Below are 20,762 nucleotides of genomic sequence, written 5' to 3'. Positions count from 1 at the left end.
AAACATTTTAGAAACCATAATATATATACTTTTATATCACATATAAAATATATTTTGCAAAACAAATCTCAACGATTGAAATCGGCTGCCGGCAGTCTTGGTTTCCATCAGTGAGAGTGCATCCCCAATCATTACCTTTGTCCGACAAAGGGGCTGATCCTGTCACTATGCTCATCCACTCAGATGAATTCTCAGACTATCCCAACATTCCTAGGTTTTGACCCCCGCTAAGGATCTCACTGATTGGTATATCAAAGATATCCCAGTCCAACACCTAGTGCAGTATCATAATCGAGTGTAGGGGTTGGGTGTAACTTTCCAGTTTTGCCCATCAATCTCCAAGGTCCAGGGCAATACTAGAAATCAGGTCTAGTTCAAAGATTCAATTAATCATACACTATATGTGCCTAGGTTCTCACAATGTCAGCTGAGACAGGCCACCCCAATCGACTTGGTGGCACCACAGTGTCAGCCTTGTCAGGATAGGTCTCCCCAGACCGACCCACTGGCTGTGAACATTCTAAACTAACACGAATCTCATTAAGTGTCCAGTTTAAGGGTATTACACAGAAACATATCATGGGAACAAGAATCAAATATGCACTTTTATTCATTTATAATAAACTCATAAAGTACATCATTTTGATTGAAGCTAAGGGCATACAAAACTGTCTAACAGCTCCCACTAGCACTTAGGTCCAATCAGGTACTAGATGGAGTCCCATGCTTTTCACGTGTTTCTCAAACACTTTTCTGTGATAGTGGCTTTGTCAATGGGTCTGCTACATTTTCCGTTGATGCTACCTTCTGAATCAGGATGTCCCCTCTACCAACAATCTCCCGTAGTACATGGTACTTCCTCTCGATGTGCTTCGACTTCGAGTGGGCTCGTGGCTCCTTAGCTTGAGCAATAGCTCCATTATTGTCACACAACAATGGGATGGGTGATATGCTGGACGAAACTACTCCCAACTCGTGAACGAACTTCTTCATCCACACGGCTTCTTTGGCAACCTCACTTACGAAAATGTACTCGGCCTCGGTCGTGGAGTCTGCAGTGGACCCCTGTTTGCTGTTTTTCTAGCAAACAGCACACGATCCTATCGTGAAAACATATCCAAATGTAGACTTTCTATCATCTGGATTCGACTGGAAATCGGCATCAGTATACCCTTGGATCTGTAGTGAGTTACCATTGAATACTAGACAAAACTCTTTTGTCCTTCGAATGTACTTAAGTATGTTTTTCATAGCAGTCTAGTGCTCCTGCCTTGGGTTGGCCTGAAATCTACTTACTACACTCACTGCCTGAGCAATGTCAGGACGAGTGCACAGCATGGCATACATGATGCTCCCTACGACAGAGGCATAGGGAACGTCTTTCATGCCATCAATCTCCTCAAAAGTCTTGGGAGACATCTTCTTGGAGAGAGTGACTCCGTGCCTGAAATGAACATTTCCTTTCTTGGAGTTTTCCATGCTGTATCTTTTGACTATTTTGTCAATGTAGGCAGATTGGGATAATCCTATTATCCATTTCGATCTATCTCTATAGAGTCGAAGACCCAGTGTATAGGAGGCCTCTCCAAGATCTTTCATGGAGAATTGCTGTGGAAGCCATACTTTCACCGTAGTCAACATTCCTACATCATTCCCAATGAGTAGAATGTCATCTACATACAGAACCAAGAAGGTAACATTATCTCCACTGTATTTCCTGTAGACACAGGGTTCATCCGGATTCTACTCGAAATTAAACGATTTGATAGCAGAGTCAAAGCGGATGCTCCAACTTCTAGAAGCTTGCTTAAGTCCATAAATGGATCTATTAAGTTTACATACCATGTTTTCCTGACCTGCAGAAATGAAGCCTTGTGGCTGCTGCATATAGATATATTCAGTAAGATCTTCATTCAGGAATGCAGTTTTGACATCCATCTACCAAAAGTCATAATCATGGTATGCTGCTACAACTACCAAGATCCTAATGGATTTAAGCATGGCCACAAGCGAAAAGGTTTCCTCATAATCGATGCCCTCTTTTTGAGTGTACCCTTTCGCCACCAGACGAGCTTTGAAGGTCTCAACCCTACCATCAGGGCCCTTCTTCCTCTTGTAAATCCATTTGCAACCGATTGCTTTTACCTTGGAGGGTAAATCTACTAAAGTCCAGACTCCATTGGTCTCCATTGAGTCCATCTCTGCTCTCATGGCCTCCACCCACTTCTGGGAATCTATGTCCAACATAGCTTCCGCATAAGTCACGGGATCCTCCTCACTAGTCAAGGTTTCCACTAGGTAACTATCATGGTTATAACCATAATGGACTGGTGGCTTGGATACCTGAGTGGATCTTCTAAGTTGGTCACTTCGTACAACTTGTGGGACATCTCCCACTGCTCCTGAGCTCTCCTCATCAAGAACAATTTCCTGACGATAGGTGTCCAGGATGTAATCAGTTTCCAAGAATTGTGCATTTCAACTGTAGAACACATTTTGCTCACTTGGGTCATAGAATAGGTAACCTACAGAGCCTTTTGGGTAGCCTACAAATAGGCAACGACTGGTCTTAGATTCCAACTTGTCTGCACTCGTTCTTTTAATGTGTGCTGGACAACCCCAAATCTTCAAGTGTCTGAAACTTGGTTTCTTTCTGGTCCAAAATTCATATGGAGTGTTCGGAACCGATTTGGTTAGAACCCGATTCAGCACGTAAATCGCAGTCTCTAATGTGTAACCCCAAAAGGATGTGGGTAACTCTGAGTGTATGAGAAGCAACCAGACCATATCCAATAAGGTCCTATTCCTCCTCTCTGAAACACTGTTAAGTTGTGGTGTAGCAGGAGGAGCTAATTGTGATACTATCCCATTGTCCTTTAAGTAGTCTTTGAATTCATCAGAGAGATACTCACCACCTCGATCTGATCGAAGGGCCTTAATTTCTCTCCCTAACTGTTTCTCGACCTCTTGTATAAACTCTTTGAACTTTTCAAAGGATTCAGACTTGTGTCTCATTAGGTACACATAACCATATCGTGAGAAATCATCTATAAAGGTGATGAAATACACGTGTTGATTTCGTGTCCTAACACTTATGGGACCACATACATCAGTATGTATTAGATCAAGTGTGCCCGTACATCTTTCAGGCTTACCGTTAAATGGCCATTTCGTCATCTTGCCTTGTAGGCAAGGCTCACAGGTGGGAAGATCTTCTATAGTTAGAAAATCCAAAGGACCATCCTTTACCAACCTTGTGATTCAGTCAACACCGATGTGGCCAAGTCGGTAATGCCACAAACACGTGGGATTAACTGTATCTCTAGCTCTCTTCTTGGGGATTTCATCCGACGTAGTTTCGGTTATATTAGTTTCTAGAGAATGACGTAGAACATAGAGACCATTCTCTAGTTCCCCGTATGCGATGAATCTGTTATTACTTTTAATAGTAATCGTATTACTAAAGAAGACAAAATAACCATGTGCACACAGTTTTGAGACAAAAATGAAAATTCTCCTTAAATTTTGTACATAAAGACAATCTTTCAGTACAATAGTTCATTTTCTAAAAAGTAATTCCACGGTTCCTATGGCCGCAGCTGCAACAGTTGCAGTAGTCCCCAAGTAGAGTGTGACTTCTCCTTCACTCAGCCTTCTGCTTACCTTGAACCCCTGCAGTGAGTTACACGCATGAGTTGAAGCCCCGGAGTCAATACACCAAGACGTAGAAGTTACCAATAAATTGGTTTCTATAACACAAGTTTCAAAATTACCTTTCTTGGATTCCAAGTAGGCAGGAAAGTTCCTTTTCCAGTGGTCGATCTTCTTGTAGAAATGACAGGCATCCGATGCTTTGTCTTTCTTTTGCTTCTTGGGTTTGGTAGCCTTCTTCTGGGCTTTCTCTTTGCCTTCCTTTTCTTGCCCGATTTGCTAGTTTCAACAAGCATGGCAATGGGCTCATCCTTTTTAATCAATTCTTCTGCCCTCTTGCCCGATTTGCCAGTTTCAACAAGAATGGGAGTTTTTCTCCTCCCATTCTTGGTATTCTCTTCTACGGGCCTTAGAAGCCCTATCTCCTAGACGATCTGGTGCAAGATTCTTGGCTACCTTATCCAACTTTTCAGAAGTTAAGACCAACATAAGGTTTCTGTACCAGTCGACATAGTTTGGGCCCTTAAGCTTGTTGTCGTCAAGAAGCTTTGCAAATGATCCGTTTGCCATTTTCTGATAAAAGAGCAAACATTAGTCCACAACCTTATTTGATTCATGTTCATTTCATAGATATGGATTTTAATCTATGATCCATTTCCATTTATTCATCTCTGAGATTTCCCTCATTTCTTAGTGACGGAGACTACGAGTTGCCTCTAGAAATGTGGGAATCACATAGGCTGCATGGATCCAACTGTTTCAACTACATAACCCCACCACCTTTCTGTGAAAGATCATATTCACTCTTCATATGAGTTTTCCCTTTGGCCTCTGTCAGACAAGGTTTAGAGTCGTTTTCAGGTAAACATTTCTGTCCAGTGAGTGCTTACCCATCATATTCGTGAACGCCAAGGTACCATGAGAGAGTTCCCATTTTCTGGTAAAGCCCCTCCCACATCGGTCTATGACGCCCCTATCATCTTATGAAACACTCAGACAAGCCCAACAGCAAATGAATAGCCCATTTTCTGGTGTATTTCCTCATTATTGAAGGACTCATCCTCATGCTAATGATGGAAGGCCTTTAGAGAGTTCATCATATGAATCTCCCTATCACATGCACTCATATTAGTTGGAGGGAACAATTATTATGCCCTAGTTTGATTTATGTCAAACCAAAGTGGCTCCCACTGACTTTCATAAAGTCAGATTTCAGTGGGCCTTAATCGGCTAGGGTTCCGCACGTAACCTCTTGATGAGGTGTGGGACCCACCATTGAGGGAGGTCATCCAATGACCAAAAGGGACACCATGGCAATGATGTGCATTCAGCCATGGTGTGCACAAGAGCCACTGTCGAGTGAGCATGGGCCAAGCACTTATGGCCCATCCAAACATCTCATGCAGGGATAAATTGATCTAATCAATTAATTATCTATAAGGCCCATTGGAAACCCGATTTAAATCCATAATATTAACCATTAATATTATCTAGGTATATGGGCTGAAGTAGGATTGCCCAGTTCGGCCCATATAGCTTTATACTTTAAAGTGCGCTTTTGGCAGTTTTAACTATTTAAAACTGGGCATTTACAGGTTGGGCCGAATTAACTATTTAATTAAATATCAATCCTCAGGCCCATTAGTGGGAAAAATTAGGGTTGACTTTCAGCCTTGATTAAACCCTAGATTTGGTCCAAACAGTTTGAACCAATCTTGGTTCGAATGGGTCTAGGGTTTGATCTTTAATTAAATCTTTAATTCAAGAAAATAATCTGAAATTAAATAACTGATAAAAGAAAATCAAGAATCAGTTAAACAGGGTTGTTCGCACAATCCGTCCTGCAAAACAGAGGTTAGATCACAATTTGCAGTTTCATAAACTGTAAATTGCAGATAGCGAATGTCCCATCTGCGATATCTCCTTCTCTGCGAAATCTCCTTTTCTGCGCCGCCATCTTCGATCCAAAAATAAAATAAATAGAAATCCTATTTCTATTAATAATTACATCAGATCGAATGCTTATACATTGAGTCTAAAATTAAAATAAAAATTATTTACAGACCACATGAAATAAATAAATCAAGAAACTGCAAATCTTGCAGTTCTCCCTACGCAAACCAAGAATTCGATCTCCTCTTGTACGAACAACCCATAAATCAAGAAAATCATAAAGAACTATTCTAAACAATAATCAGATTTATATTAAATTAACTTCAGATTATTTGCCCATCAATTTTGGGAACAAATTTCCCAAAACCCATATCTGTGCAAATTGGGTAGAACGCCTTCTCCCTATTTGTGTAGGTTCAGATCTAAAACAGAATGGTTCAAGATTTGAACCATGGCTCCGATACCACTGAAGGGATAGGATATCCATCACATGGACGCCCAAAGATTGCGGAATAAGGGGGGCGAATTTCAAAAATTTTTCTCTCCCTTCAACTGGGAATCGAATTCCCTATTTAGAAAATCATATTTTCAATGATCATTCTTGAACCATAAACTGGACTAGATCTGAAACAAAAGTAGCAGGGAGGGATTATACCTGATACAGAGAAGCAGTATCTCCCAATGTAGGTGTTCACACCCAAGGAAGGATCCAAAATCTGCTCTCACTAAAGATGGCGCAGTGCAGGGTGGAGCAGAATCAGTAGTGTTCTTCCAAAAAACTTGACCCTTCGCAAGAATCAACTAGATGGCTTGTGAATACAACTCCAACCAATTTTTTCTCCAAAAGATTGGTATCAAGATCAAATATTGATTTCTCCCAAGGAGGCAGCAAGAGAGTGTTTGCAGGGTGCAGAATTCTCTCTTCTTGTAATCTCAGCTATGAAGACAAGAGTGTGTTGATTGCATATCTAAAGGCTGCCGCCCCATCCTCCTTTTATATTCTTAAAGAGATCAACTCTTAATCCCATTAGGAGTTGCTAACCCAAATCATATTTGGATTAGAAGTCCCTTTAAGTGATAAAGGATAACCCTTATCTTATCTGAAGATTAGATCAACCATCTCCTAATCTAATTAGGAGGCTTCCAAGATCTAAATCTTATTTAGATCTTGGACTCTCTAAATGAATAGGGTCTGGGCCCAATCCTATCAACTGATCCATCTCAGAATTCACCCCTTTAAGTGACTAATCAAATTAGCCGAGTTCGAAATGGGCTTAAGGCCCATTTAAGGTTATGTATTCATTTAGCCTTCCAAACTGCTGCCTAGTTGGGTTTCCTTGTATGGCGTGGGACCCAAACATCAATCTACACATCAGCCACATGGGTTCAGCCCAGCCTTTGTTATAAGGCCTGACCGAATACACTGTCATGGACAGTGCACCCCCTAAAACCATCTCATGGTCTCTATGGGCCCAACACTTACCCTAAGTGGTCCCTGGGCCAAGTCACTTTGTAACACCTAGGGACCGTGGGCAGATGCAAGATTAGCCCATCAGGCATTATCCTCAATGGTATTACACTCAACCTCTCAGCCCATAATGATCATACACTGCCCGATAAGAGAGGACCTCTCCCTCGACTGCAAGGAACAGTGTTGCACTCTCTGCTTATATGGATTCCGGGAATTAAAACCTTTTTGCAAACATTTTAGAAACCATAATATATATACTTTTATATCACATATAAAATATATTTTGCAAAACAAATCTCAACGATTGAAATCGGCTGCCGACAGTCTTGGTTTCCATCAGTGAGAGTGCATCCCCGATCATTACCTTTGTCCGACAAAGGGGCTGATCTTGTCACTATGATCACCCACTCAGATGAATTCTCAAACTGTCCCAACATTCCCAAGTTTTGACCCCAGCTAAGGATCTCACTGATTGGTATATCAAAGACAGTCTAGTCCGACACCTAGTGCAGCATCATAATCGAGTGTAGGGGTCGGGTGTAACTTTCCAGTTTTGCCCATCAATCTCCACGGTCTAGGGCAATACTGGAAATCTGGTTCAGTTTAAAGATTCAACTAATCATACACTGTATGTGCCTAGGGTCTCACAGTGTCAGTTGAGACAGGCCACCCCAATCGACTTGGTGGCACCACAGTGTCAGCCTTGTCAGGATAGGTCTCCCCAGACCGACCCACTGGCTGTGCACATTCTAAACTAACACAAATCTCATTAAGTGTCCAGTTTAAGGGTATTACACAGAAACATATCAAAGGAACACGAATCAAATATGCACTTTTGTTCATTTACAATAAATTCATAAAGTACATCATTTTGATTGAAGATAAGGGCATACAAAACTGTCTAACAGGAATCCCAAAAGTTTGAGTTTTGGATGGTCCTAAATACGATCCTCCATTATTATCCTTGGCCAACTTCATCCGGACACTTCATTTGCTGTGTAGCGAGTTGGGACAACTAACCAACCTAAGATTGTTGGATATGAGATGCTATTTTTGTGATTCCATTACAAATCCATCTCAAATTTATTCGTGTTTATTGGAAGAGCCATTTATAATATGGGCAAATTGCATAATAGTATTTTGTATTTTGAGCCTAGTTTCACTTTGGTACCCGAATTTCAAAATGTATCAATCTTGTACTTGAACTTCCAAAATGTCTCAATTTAATTTAAAGTCATTAGCTGCCGTTAAGTGGCATGTAAAAGGATACAAATGCCCTTCGGGTGTCATTTAGTTTTCCTTATCGACCATCGAAATGCCCAAATATGGTGGTGTCAACCGATTTTCTCAGTTTGTTTCATTATCTGTTGTGGGCTTGAAAGCTTCGACTATCTAGATTCTTGAGGAAGAAGATTATAAACAATGACTAACATATCATCATGTGGTATAGATCACTAACAGACTAGTAACGACAATGACTAACCTCACAGTTTTGGGGAATTTTCCTCTATTTCTCCTATATTTTTTTCTGTTGTTTAGAAAAAATTGGTTAATTAACTGGTTATTATGATTCGTTTTGGATGTCCCATTTCCGACAATTGTCATGGCTACATCTTTAAATATTAATGCCTTAAGAAGACTCACTCATTTGATAATATTTAAAACAACTTGATAACTTTAATAGAGTTAGAAAGAAACTGTGTCCCTTTAGATTAAAATAAAATCCAATTAATATCTAACCGTAAATAAGTAGAGGCAGTTAGGTTAGCCACCCAAGCAAGAAGTTGATAATATTTAAAAAAAAAACATTTTATTTAGATAGTGTTTGGTTATGTGGGTGTTCATCCTATATATGGGCATTTTCCTTATAACAAACGGTGTTTTTGTATTAAAAATAAAAGTCAATTGTTGATGGACAGATTAGTAAACAATCATCTTTGGCCTAAAAGCATGGTAAGAACAAATAACTACAAGGCAAAATTGGATTGAACTTGTCTTTTCATGGGTTGCAGTTTGTCTAGTGTAAAGAAAATTGAGAGTTGCATGAATTCATTGTATGTTTACCTTGTTATTATAAACTCAAGGATTTAGTAAAAATTGATCTTTTGTAGAAATTAAGCAAGGATCATCCAATACATGGTTATTAGGAATCACAGAATTATACATGAATTGATTGTGCTATCACGGCCATTTTTTGTTGGCTTAGCACGCAAAATACAAGAGGGCAAAATAAAACCTGTTGTATGGATAAAATATTAAAGAAAACCTGCTCAAAATTGCAGCTGCCAAGTGCCAGCATTAACAGAGAAAAGAAGAGGTTCTATAAACCCAAACTAAAATAAGAAGTTTGGAACTTTGGATTAATTAATACAATTAATAGACACTCTTCCGGTATCCACATGCATCCTGCCTGTTTTTTTATGAAAGCCCGTCTGCAATTCATTCATCTGACTCAATTAAGAGTGCTTTGCCAATAATAACGCCCCACGTCAGCATCAACTTTATATTGCCTCACACCCACATGGCTGACGTGGGGTGTTCTTATTGGTTAAACAGCCCCAAACAGAGCCATCTAACTCAAGGCTAATCGGGACTCACATCCCACGTCTGAAAAAGGAAAGCATCCATAATTATTATAAATTTTTACTTAAGAAGCGCTCAGTATTGATTTTCATCATTGAATATGATTATCAAGAAATCAACTGTATTAATACTTTTTAATCCTTCTTTTAACTTCAAGAGAAATACAAGAACACACAAAACTTTACTAGGAAGTTGACTCTGTATTTTGACAAGTAATTCGAGTATAGTTATTAGATAAGTTGGTTTCATTACTTGCATATTTCGTTCATCACTTCTTAAATTCCCAGTTATCTGTGTGCGAACAGAGCCTTCACATATCATTGCTTCATCTCAGACGGCCAAAAAGGCAGGAGATCATCAGTTGAGTCGAATCAGAGAGGCTGGCAACTGGAGCAGGACTCCATAGAGATAACAGACAAGTACACCCATAAGCCTCCCTTTTCATTAATAACAGAGATCCTCTACTGCTCTACTTTTCAGTTAAAATTCTAGTTGTTAGCTGCAGTTTTAAAAATTTGAAGAGAAAAGACCCCAAAAAAAGAGGAAAAAATATTTTCATCGCTTTCAATTCTCGTTTCTTTGGATTGTTTCTGGTTCTTGAAATTAAAAAAAAAAAAAATGGCGTCTCTGTGGATGATCTTGAGTATTGTGGTTAAACCCATTACTGAAGTGGGTATGTAATAAAGCCTGTGGAAAAGCATATCGGTTATTTTATTTGTTACAAAAAGAATTAATGGCAGAAAAGAGGGATACAGATGATGCAGCTGATAAAAGAGGAGAGGAAATCCAAGAAGCAGTGGAGAATTGGATGAGAAGTGTTGAAACGATTGAAGAAGAAGTGAGAAGGTGGTTTCCTGATGATGGGTCTTCGCAGAATAACAACAAATGTTTGGATGGATGTCGTCCTGCTCGTTATGTTCGAGGTAAACAAGCTAATTAAAAGAAGTTAAAAGAAGCTGCCCAGCTTATGGAGAAAGCGCCACCGCCTGACAACGTCTCACTTCCTTCATCTGTACCCAGTTTTGCCACAAGTGCGATTGGAGATATCATGCCCATTGAATCCAGGAGATTAAGTGTGGATAAATTCATGGAGGCGTTAAAGGATGAGAGAGTCAACGTGATCGGGATACACGGTATGGCAGGGATTGGCAAGAGTTCCCTAATAAAACAAGTTCGCAAGCAAGCTGCAGAAGAGAAAATTTTTGACAGTGTTGTGATAGCAACCGTCTCCCAAACTCCAAATTTGAGAAATATTCAAGGGGATATTGCTGGAATGCTAGGTTTAGAGTTCAAAGAAGAAGAGGGCACAGAAACAAGAGCAACTAAGCTGTGTACAAGGCTGATGAAAGTGAAGAGTGTCCTAGTAATCCTGGATGACCTATGGGAGAGACTAGACTTATCTCTTGTAGGAATTCCTTATGGAAGCGAGCACACAGGTTGTAAGATTCTAGTTGCCACGAGAGACTTAATGTATGCCATGCTAAGCAAGAGGCATGGGCTTTGTTTAGATGGAGCACAGGTGAAATTGTTGAATCATCCCCTGAGTTCAAAATTGAAGCGAGTAAACTAGTTGGAGAATGTGGCCATGTGGGGGTCTACCCCTAGCACTCGTCACACTTGGAAGAAGGGCATTGCGTGGTAAAGGTGACAGAGAAATATGGAAACAGACTGCTACAGAATTGAAGAAGTACTCGAAAGCTACAAGCGTCAAAGGCATGGAGAAAGAAGTGTATTCCTGTATAAAGGGGAGTTATGATCAGCTAACAAATGCGGAAACCAAACAGTTATTCTTGTTGTGTTGCCTGTTTCCAGAAGATGATATGATAAGCATAGAAGAAGTGATGGAATATGGAATAGGAGAGGGAGTTTTTGAAGATGCCGACGCGTTGGAAGACGCATGGGGGAAAGTCCATATAATTATCCGCAACTTAATAGATTGTTACTTGTTAAATGTTACACAAGAACAATTAGAATGGAGAAACGACAGAGAGGCCGGCGAAGATAAGAAAGATTGGAGAAACGACAAAGGGGTCCCCTCCCTAGTCCCAACAATCCAACAACCCCATGGAAGAGGCCTCTGTTCCAGTGTCCACATCCGAACATGACATTCTCAATTTTCCGGAATTCTGATTTTCCGGTTGGTGATGTCAGGTTCGACCGATCACCATACCAGTAGAAGTAGGGGCAGGACTGGTTATCGGCCTTTTAAGGTTGTAGGGGATCAGGGGAGGAGACAAGCTGACAGCGAGGATCACGGCAGGTGACATTCCAGAAGGACCATTCTGCTCGAAGTAGTCATGGCATGGAAGACATTGTATCCAGTTGAGATCGCTACCAGCATCAAGAATCAGAGAGAAATGCTTGGGAGGAGTACCCACAAAAACGTCCATGAAGTAATCGCCTGACCCGAGGCTGACACTGGATTCTAGAGTTGCCACAAGTCTTCCGGTTGACCCACTTGTGTCAGATTCCAGTGCTGCTGCCAGTGCAACCACAGGCTTCAGCCCTACCAGCTTCTTCTCTATTAACCTTGAAACTATGTTCTGGTTCATCCTCTCTGTAATCCTTGTGAAAAGGGTTTGGATTCTGGTCAAGTTTCTGTGGGTGGATTGACGTACTGATTCCTTTTTCCCAACTTCATCTCCATGAGTCATCAATCTGTGTTTGAAGTGGAGCTTCACCGTTGGTTTACTGGATGAAGCTTCTACTATCTTATCTCCGTCGTCATCACCATCTTCTTCCTCTAGAATGGTTGCTTTTGTTGGTTTATGCGAAGAAGTCTTTGTCTTTGTGAGACAGCACCCTGTATTTTCTGAAGTTGTGACTGAATTGAAGCTTAGGTGATCGGGGAGTTCAATACCATCAAGAATAGAAGAACCATTGAACTTAAGTCCATGTTGGCTAGAAACAGCAACAGTGGCACTGAAGCAAATGATAATCAGGATGAAGAAAATATTGGAAAACACCATGCTCTCTTCTTCTTCGTTTATAGAGCTCCTCCTACATGAAAAGCTTCAAGGGGAAAAAATTAGACCAGGTAATTAAAACATAAAATTAATCGAACTCCAATTCAAAGCAGATATTTTTGCAGAGGAAGAAGAAGAACAATAGGAAGAGATGTATCAGTTTATCGAGATTCAATTAGTTTCTTGATAAAGCAACTAATACCCTTACTTTAAACCGTGTACTTTAGGTTGTTTCTAGACGGTAAATTCGCCTGACACCACCAGCATGAGGGAGCTAGTTCTCGACGTCTCTGTAAATGCAAGTATGACCAATAGTTCCTACTTGCATTGTTGGGTGGGTTATTTTAATTATTTTATTTGGTCAAAATAGCATTGGGGGTATTTAAGACTTTTTATCCTTTAACCAATGTAAATCTAAAGTTGGGTACCAAATTGTCCCAAATTGAAAGTTCGGGTACTAGATTGTTATGATTTAAAGTACGGGTACTAAATTGGCACTCAGCCTAAAGTACAAGGTACCTATAGGGAATTTTCCCAAATTATATTTATTAGTAATAATTTTAAAATAATAGTGTATATTCGTTATATATTTATATATACTATAATTAAATATGCTTTCAATAAATATGTATTGTTCTTTTATAAATATGATTTCAATAATAATTTATAAATGTATTTTTATTTTCTTATTTAATAGAAAATTATCGATAATTATTGGGGATTAACAACTATTATTTAACTTTTGAAATTTAATTTATTGTATTTTTGTTATAAATTTATTTTTAGTAATTATATGTTTTTTATAATTTATTTATTATAGATTAAACTATTATTTGAGATTACACTATTTATTGACTAATTTAGTATACTTTTAGTATTTATTATATTTTTGTAATTGTTGTATTTTTATTATATATCTACTATATTTTCATTAAAAACTTATATTCAATTTTTGTGTACATTTGTTATAAATTTTCAATAATTATTGGAGATTACACTATTATTATTTATTAGAGATTAGACTATACATTTAGTTGAAATTAGGAGTATTCAGTAATTGGTTTAGTTTAGTTGTAAGTTGTTTCGCCAATCAAATCGATCTGGTCAAGTTTGCAGTTTATCAATCAAAACCAATTGACCATTAGCGAAAACCCACCAAGTAAGGTTGTATTGATTTGGGTCTATTTTTGGTTTAGTTTATTTGTTCAAAATATTAAAACTCAAAAATTAACTTTAAATTTCATAAATTACAATGATATTATTAAAAAATAAACTACAAAAATTAAATATATGATTAAAAATATTTTAGACTAACAAATATAGGAATTTCCTACTTTCCTGTATTAAAAAATTAAATAGAAAATAGAAAATATTAATATATATTAATTTCAAGGTTATAAGGATTGCAAAGTTTACGATGTGGATGGTGCCACTTATGAATATGAGTTCAAGGTTTACAAAGTAGGAAGGAATTCTTGGAGACGAGTTGATGGAATTCCTCCATTCAATGTTCTACGTCTTGCAGAAGGGAAGCCTGTCAATTGTGCTCTTCATTGGCTCGCATTACTTGGCATTGGCAGTGAAGCAGACAGACCCAACTTGATCGTTTCTTTTGATCTTAAGACCGAGACGTTTGGGAAGGTGCCATTACCAGACCTTGTGGATGAAGATTGTGTCATGGTTTTAGAGGATTTGGGAGGGTGTCTCTGTATGGTTTGTAACTACTGCTATAAGTTGGAGCCTGAGCGTCGTGTTGAGATATGGATGATAAGGAATATGGAGTGAAGGAATCATGGACTAAGCAGTTCTCGTTTCAGGAATCAATGCTAATTCCATCCTATAGATGGCCTGTGAGACCATTGTTTATTACTGAAAATGGTATTCTGCTTCTGCAATTTCATGGGTGCCTGGCTTTTTATGATCCAGAAACTGCAACAGTTAGGGATCTTGAGATTACCGGATTTCCTCTCTGGTGTGAAGCAGAGATTTGCTTTGGTAGCCTAGTTCCACTTAGTAATCAATATGTGGAGCTGAGGGGCGGCAGTAGTCAGTGACCGGTAATTCATTAGATGCATGGGCGGTTGATCTCGTTTGTGTGGTCCAGGGTCTTTATTAGAATGTATGTTGGATTTGGTGGTTCCGTTTTTTTCTCCTCTTTTTAATCAGTCGGAGTTTTTTATGGAACAGCATAAGCCATTTGTTCCGTATGCTCCGTTTGTTTGCGATACAAACTCCGAATTGGGGCATTTATGTATTTCTGTTCGTGTTTTTAGATATAATTTTATATTTTTTTGATTAAAATTAATGCATTAGAGTATAAAATAGTTGGAGCATTTAATGATAGTCCCAGATTTCAAACAAACAAAATGAATGCAAAAAGAATTTAAAATGTGAAGGGTGTTTTTTTTTTTTTTTTTGACAGTACAAGTCTAACCTAAAGCGGATACAAATTTTGCTCCTGGTTATAAATGAAAATATGAAATTCACACTGCAAAAATCTGATCCATAGAGCTCTCTTTTTCGTGCTAAGAAAATCATTGTTTACTCGAAATAACATTATCTGAAACCTTGGTGGCAGAACAACTCAGTGACCCCAACGAAATATGAACACGCCGGTGTTTAAAATGAAAAATCGACTGATGTGATGCGTTTTCGCATTTCATGAGAGATCGCTGAACTGTTCTGCAACCGAAATCACAGGTAACGTGAACTCTGTTTGCTCTCTAGAGAAACAATCCAGCATGGAGTGGTCACTTTAATGGGATACAAATTTGCAATTTCGATGATTTTTTTTTTTTTTTGAAAGGTGCAGTTTCAATGAATTCAGATATGCTTGTCACAGAACGCTCTTCACACCATCCTTACAGCACATCTTGTCGTGCATTGAAAACTATCTCCCAATAAAAAAACAAGATATCTAGATGTTACCAATGTACAATTAGGATGTGCTGTGAGGTTGGTGTTAGGAATTCTCTGCGAGGAGCATGTAGTCTCAATTTCAACCCAAACCACTCATTTAGTTCAGTTCCTTGTTCTAATTGGTGACAATTGACAAATGGGCCGGTCAAATAACCAATTGGCTGTATTTAGGTGGGTTGGGTTACAGGTACCCATTTCAATCAACCACTTATCTCAACTTTCAATTCTCTCTCCTCCCTGCCCCCAATTTTATCTTCTTTGGCTTTTCATTCTTTCTCTCTAAAATCATGTTTGTTTCCTCTTAACTCTTATTTCTTAAGAGGAATCTTTTAACTTTAAAAGCTGTCATCTTCCCAAAGTTCTTATTATAATATATGTAAAATCAGCCTTGAAGCAAGGAAGATCAAGGAAATGAATACCGACAAAATACAATATTTCCTTACTTCAAGGCTGTTTCATGCCACTCAGATCTATTACTCACTAAGTTTTCCCACATCCTTACCCACAAGACACCACCGTCATTTGAGAGCATCTCCAATAAACGACAAGAGAGATATTCCCAATGCACAATTGTAATGTGCTACGATAATAGAGATATTCCTAATGCACAACTATAATGTGTTGTGGGTAGAGATGTGGGAAAAAATTGTAGGTCACAGATCCAAGTCCCTTTCATGCATGTTCAATGTGAGTCAATGATCATTGTAAAAACTAAAAGGTACCTATTAGCTGGTAGGTAAGGCTCCTGCTGGTTTGTAGCGATGGCTTGGGATCGAATCCTACCTACACTAGCATTGGGGGATGGCCTACACCAGTTGTATGGCCCATAAACAAAAAATGAAGGTGTCTTTTGCCAAGTCTTTTTTGAAAGATCTTCCTATAGACCTAGCAGTCAAAAAATGATGCTAGCTTTTGTATTAGGATCTTAACAGCCTGTTTGTTAAGGCACATCTTTCTATGTGAAGATATGATGAAAAAAGTTGATAAAGCTTCATATGGAGCTTCCCAAAAGTAACCCAAAATGGGCTTCACACATTTTTAAGGGCAGCATCTACAGGTGACTAGATCTTTTTCCAACCAAACAAAAAAGACCAAAATTTGAGTTACTGGGGTTCTAAACAGTTGGCAGCCCACACAAAAGATGCGCCAAGTGAGGCCTAGTCAATGGTCATTAATTGTACTTGGTAGCAATCTACTAAAGACCAGCCTGGCCTAGCCCACAAAATTTCAGATTTAGCCTTGGATTCGTTCAAAGTCTAGTGCCTGGACTAAGTTAAGTACTTTTATGAAAGTACTTTATAAAACACAAAAGTACATTTGTAAAAGTGCTTTCATAAAAGTACTTTTATAAAAGTGCTTTCATAAAAGTACTTTTATAAAAGTGCTTTCAGAAAAGTACTCTCACAAAAGTGTTTTTATAAAAGTGCTTTTATAAAAATACTTTCTTAAAAGTATTTTTATAAAAGTACTTTTATAAAATTCAAATAGGGATAATTTTCTAAATGATAATTTAAAATTCAACAATAGACAATTTTGAAAGAAAAAAGTGAATAAGTGCTTATTGTATAAACACTTATAAAAAATTAGAAATTTGGACTAAAAAAATAAATATTTATTTTGAACATATTTCCTAAATACCAATAAGTAGTTAATAGTCCAAATAAATACTTATTTTTAAACACTCCCATATATGGCCGAAACCTATATTAGGCCCAAAGTTTGTTGGATAGGCTTAGGACAAATACTTACTATTGGTGCCTAAACTAGTTTTTAGCATGGGGCAGAGCTACCCCAGTCTTGTTCTATCAAAAAAAGAAAAAGAGCCCGACTAGATGACTAGCCGGGCCCATAATCAGCGCTAGATCAAATCATCAAATCTTGCCCAAGAAGGTTTCAACTTTCAGCTTGGCGCCGTAGAAGATTTCAACAATAAATAGGAATGCTTCGTTATCAAATAGTCATCTTTATTATATTTACAAATTTTGATAACTCGTAAATTGCATAGCCCAAGCCCGCAGCCCCAACAAATCAACCCAAAAAACAAAAATTGACACGGCTCAAAATACACTTGCTTTTACAGGTCAAAAAACGCTCACTCTTGTTCAAAAAATGGAATTAAATATTAACAAAGAAAAGATGGATGATAATAAAATATCCAATGAATTTGCCGAGATAAGAAACGACTAATGAAAGAACCTCAACCAACCATTCTGCCTTAGAAGCACTTAACGTGGTTGTGGTTGCAGGAAGGAAGTAGAAGTTGCAGAGGATGCAGAAGGCATGTTTGATATGGCGGAAGAGTTGGTAGTATAGCCATCGGATGAAGATTGGGTTTGGAATCCCTCAGAACCCGTTGCCCCATAAAATGATGTATTCGAAAACAAGCTGGTCTGTGATGGAGGAGCAAAATAAGTGGGCACAGGCATCTTAGAAGGTAGAACGGGCAATGGAGCTTCAAAACTAAGAACATTCAACGCTTGCCTTATGGAAGGTCTGAGGTTGTAATCTGGGTGAGCGCAACATAACCCAACAATCATCAAGCATTCCAACTGCTTCTCGTCAAAACCCAGATTTAGCAGTCTCGAATCTGCTGCTTCAACAAGCTTCCCTTGTCCATAGAGCTCCCACACCCACTCCAACAACCGTACTTTTCCTTCTTCAGCCTTGGAATCAACCGGCCTTCTCCCACAAGCAATTTCCAGAGCCACAACTCCAAAGCTGTACACATCTGATTCCTTGCTAGCCTTCCCTGTTATAACGCATTCAGGAGCCATGTACCCCATGGTGCCAGCCAACATGGTCGTCTGTGCTCCTTCCCCATGGTCTACGAGCCTGGCCAGCCCGAAGTCCCCCAGTTTGGCATTGAAGTTGGAATCCAACATCACATTGCTCGACTTAATGTCTCTGTGAATGACACACTGCTCCCACAGCTCATGCAAATAAAGCAATGCAGAGGCTAACCCAAGAGCTATATTGTACCTCACCTCCCATGTCAACAAACCCTTTGTTCCAAAGAGATGAGAGTCAAGGCTGCCGTTGGGCATGAACTCGTAGACAAGGAGGAGTTCACTTCGTTGGTGACACCACCCCACGAGTTGCACCAAGTTCTTGTGTCGCAGTCGACTGATGATCTTCACCTCAGACATGTACTCTTTTACACCTTGCTTAGATCCTTTAGAAACTCTCTTGATGGCCACATCTGAGTTGAGATCACTCAAGAAACCCCTGTAAACCCCTCCAAATCCTCCCTCCCCAAGCTTCCCTTCTTCACTGAAGTTATTTGTGGAGCGAGACAACTCTTTGTACAAGAACCTTTTGGGTCCTGTTCCCTTTTCAAATTCATCATCCATGGTGTCATCTAAGATCGCATCCTCACTGTCATAGTCATCGTCTTTGCCTCTGTTCAGCCTCTTCCTGAAAACTAACCATACCACAGCCAAGCCAGCTGCAACCAAGGCGCCTGCACCAACAACCAATCCCACCACTAATCCAGTGTTGTTCTTGTCTTCACCCGTCTCCGAATTTGAGTTACCCAGTTCCAAGCTTGAGGAGAATGCCCAGGAGTTGATGACATGCAACTGGAACGATTCGTTGTGCCTCCCTGTAGAAGCAGAAAACCCAACTGTAACCCATTCTGGTAGATAATCCCTTAGATCAACGGTATAAGAAAGATTGGGGCTCCCTGTAAATACTGGAATGTCATCGTACGTCAAGAAAACACTCAAATCTTTAGTACTGGAATTGTAAGTAATCCGAGCATTGGCTCTTCTCCCATCCTTCATACTATGAGGCCATGACACATTCCTCACAGATTCGATAGAGTTGATGTCGATACCAAGATGATCGTCACTAGGATCAAAAGGGTTTTTGAAAGTGTCGAACTCCACTGCAACAATTTGGTTTCCTGTCGTGTTGAACATGAGTCTGCGTTCAAAAAGACCAAGCGGGCTACCTGTTGAGTTCGGTGGAAGAGTGGAACCATTGGGAGCGAGGAAGAAAGCAAGTCCATCGCCGGGGATGGTGTTATTTCTAGCGTCGATGGTAAAGGAGAAATCGGTGGTGAAGTCGGTGAGATTGTTGGTGGCGTTATCCCATAGGTGCACTGGCTGTTCATATGTGGCTCGCCCGACGCTGAGATCGACGGACATGTCGATTCGATTTCTGGTCAGTTGGATGACACCGTCCGAGGGAGAAGCATTTCCCTCGTACTGGATCTCTCTGCTGTTGGTATCGAAACTGGTGAAGTTGAAGGATAATGAAGCTGCAGATGGAGTGAATATTAAGAGTAAAATCATCAACATCTGAAACTGAACAAAAAGGAAGGTCGGTGATCGGAGAACATAGAATCGTGTGTTGCAGAGAGCCATGGTAGGAAACCAAAGCTGAAGAATTGGCAAATGGGGCTTTGGTGTAAACAGAATTATAGGCGTTGGGCTTCGGATTTATGGTTCATCTGTCCTTGGACTTTTCTCAGTGGTCTGCAAGTTGCTGCGCGCGGACTGTAGAGAAATGGGAAGGATTTTGAAAGGGTCCATGTAGAGAGCTGGGACTCCATTTACCAAAATACTTTGTGACCAGATTTTAACAGAGTTGAACTCAAATTATCAAGAAATCAAAATGGTTTTTTAGTGTGTCAACTGTCAAGTAGGGAGCTTTCATTCAATTTCTATCAGAAAAAAGATGAAATAGGGTGGTTTCTTATACGAACCACCCACCCTATTTCTGGTTGTCATGGAGAGATTGTGGCCAAATAAAGTAAGAGACTACCTGAATTGACCACATATTCAATGCTCATTTTAATATTAATTTACCAAGGTTCAAGAAGGGTTTGTTCTTCTCAGCCGGCAAGGGCGAGCTCCTTTACCTGTGGAGCCATTTTTGAGCTACAAAACAAGATTCTTGGTCAAAGCTACCTCGTAATTAATTCAACCTTTTTGGCTAAACTAACCGATTAGAATACCTACTCCCAATGGGGTGTCTGCGCATCAAAAGAGAACTCCCAAATGGGCCTGCTCTAGAATTCTAGACCTGCACCACTGGCCTGCGACTTTGCCACGTGGTCAATTCGATCGTATTAGTATGTAATTGGGATCAACTCGGCAATAATCCTAACTATATTTACGAGCCCATTTGGGAGGGCATCTGCATTTGTGATGCCATGGGCATGTGTTTTCAACAAGCTATTTAGAGTAGCCTCGTACTTCAGTTGTGGTTTCGGCGTTTGGAGGCCCAGATTTACTTTTCGCATTTTCACCAATGCATCGTGTGGCATTTCCAAG

At 39.5% G+C, this 20,762-nt stretch overlaps 1 protein-coding gene and 3 pseudogenes across 3 annotated transcripts; 2 read left to right on the top strand and 2 right to left on the bottom strand.

The window, feature by feature from the left end:
• Nucleotides 1-10,182: 10,182 nt before the first annotated feature.
• LOC148852034 (disease resistance protein At4g27190-like) lies at nucleotides 10,183-12,741 on the top strand (annotated as a pseudogene). The gene has a single exon (XR_016099666.1). The product of XR_016099666.1 is annotated as a disease resistance protein At4g27190-like (transcript).
• Nucleotides 11,746-12,567, bottom strand: LOC148852035 (uncharacterized). Its single transcript, XM_088945730.1, has one exon. It carries the CDS (start codon nucleotides 12,565-12,567, stop codon nucleotides 11,746-11,748), a length of 822 nt encoding a protein of 273 aa, XP_088801856.1.
• An 88-nt stretch (nucleotides 12,742-12,829) lies between the features above and the next one.
• Nucleotides 12,830-14,801, top strand: LOC148852033 (F-box protein CPR1-like; annotated as a pseudogene).
• Nucleotides 14,802-17,426: 2,625 nt separating this feature from the next.
• Nucleotides 17,427-20,260, bottom strand: LOC148852032 (L-type lectin-domain containing receptor kinase IX.1 pseudogene; annotated as a pseudogene). Its single transcript, XR_016099049.1, has one exon. The product of XR_016099049.1 is annotated as an L-type lectin-domain containing receptor kinase IX.1 pseudogene (transcript).
• Nucleotides 20,261-20,762: the final 502 nt, after the last annotated feature.

Source organism: Nelumbo lutea, chromosome 5 (assembly GCF_056320005.1).
Source record: "Nelumbo lutea isolate HS-2025 chromosome 5, American lotus-T2T, whole genome shotgun sequence".
Lineage (NCBI taxonomy): Eukaryota > Viridiplantae > Streptophyta > Magnoliopsida > Proteales > Nelumbonaceae > Nelumbo > Nelumbo lutea.
The sequence above is the reverse complement of the archived record's forward strand: the minus strand, read 5'-3'. Positions and strand labels throughout refer to the sequence as shown.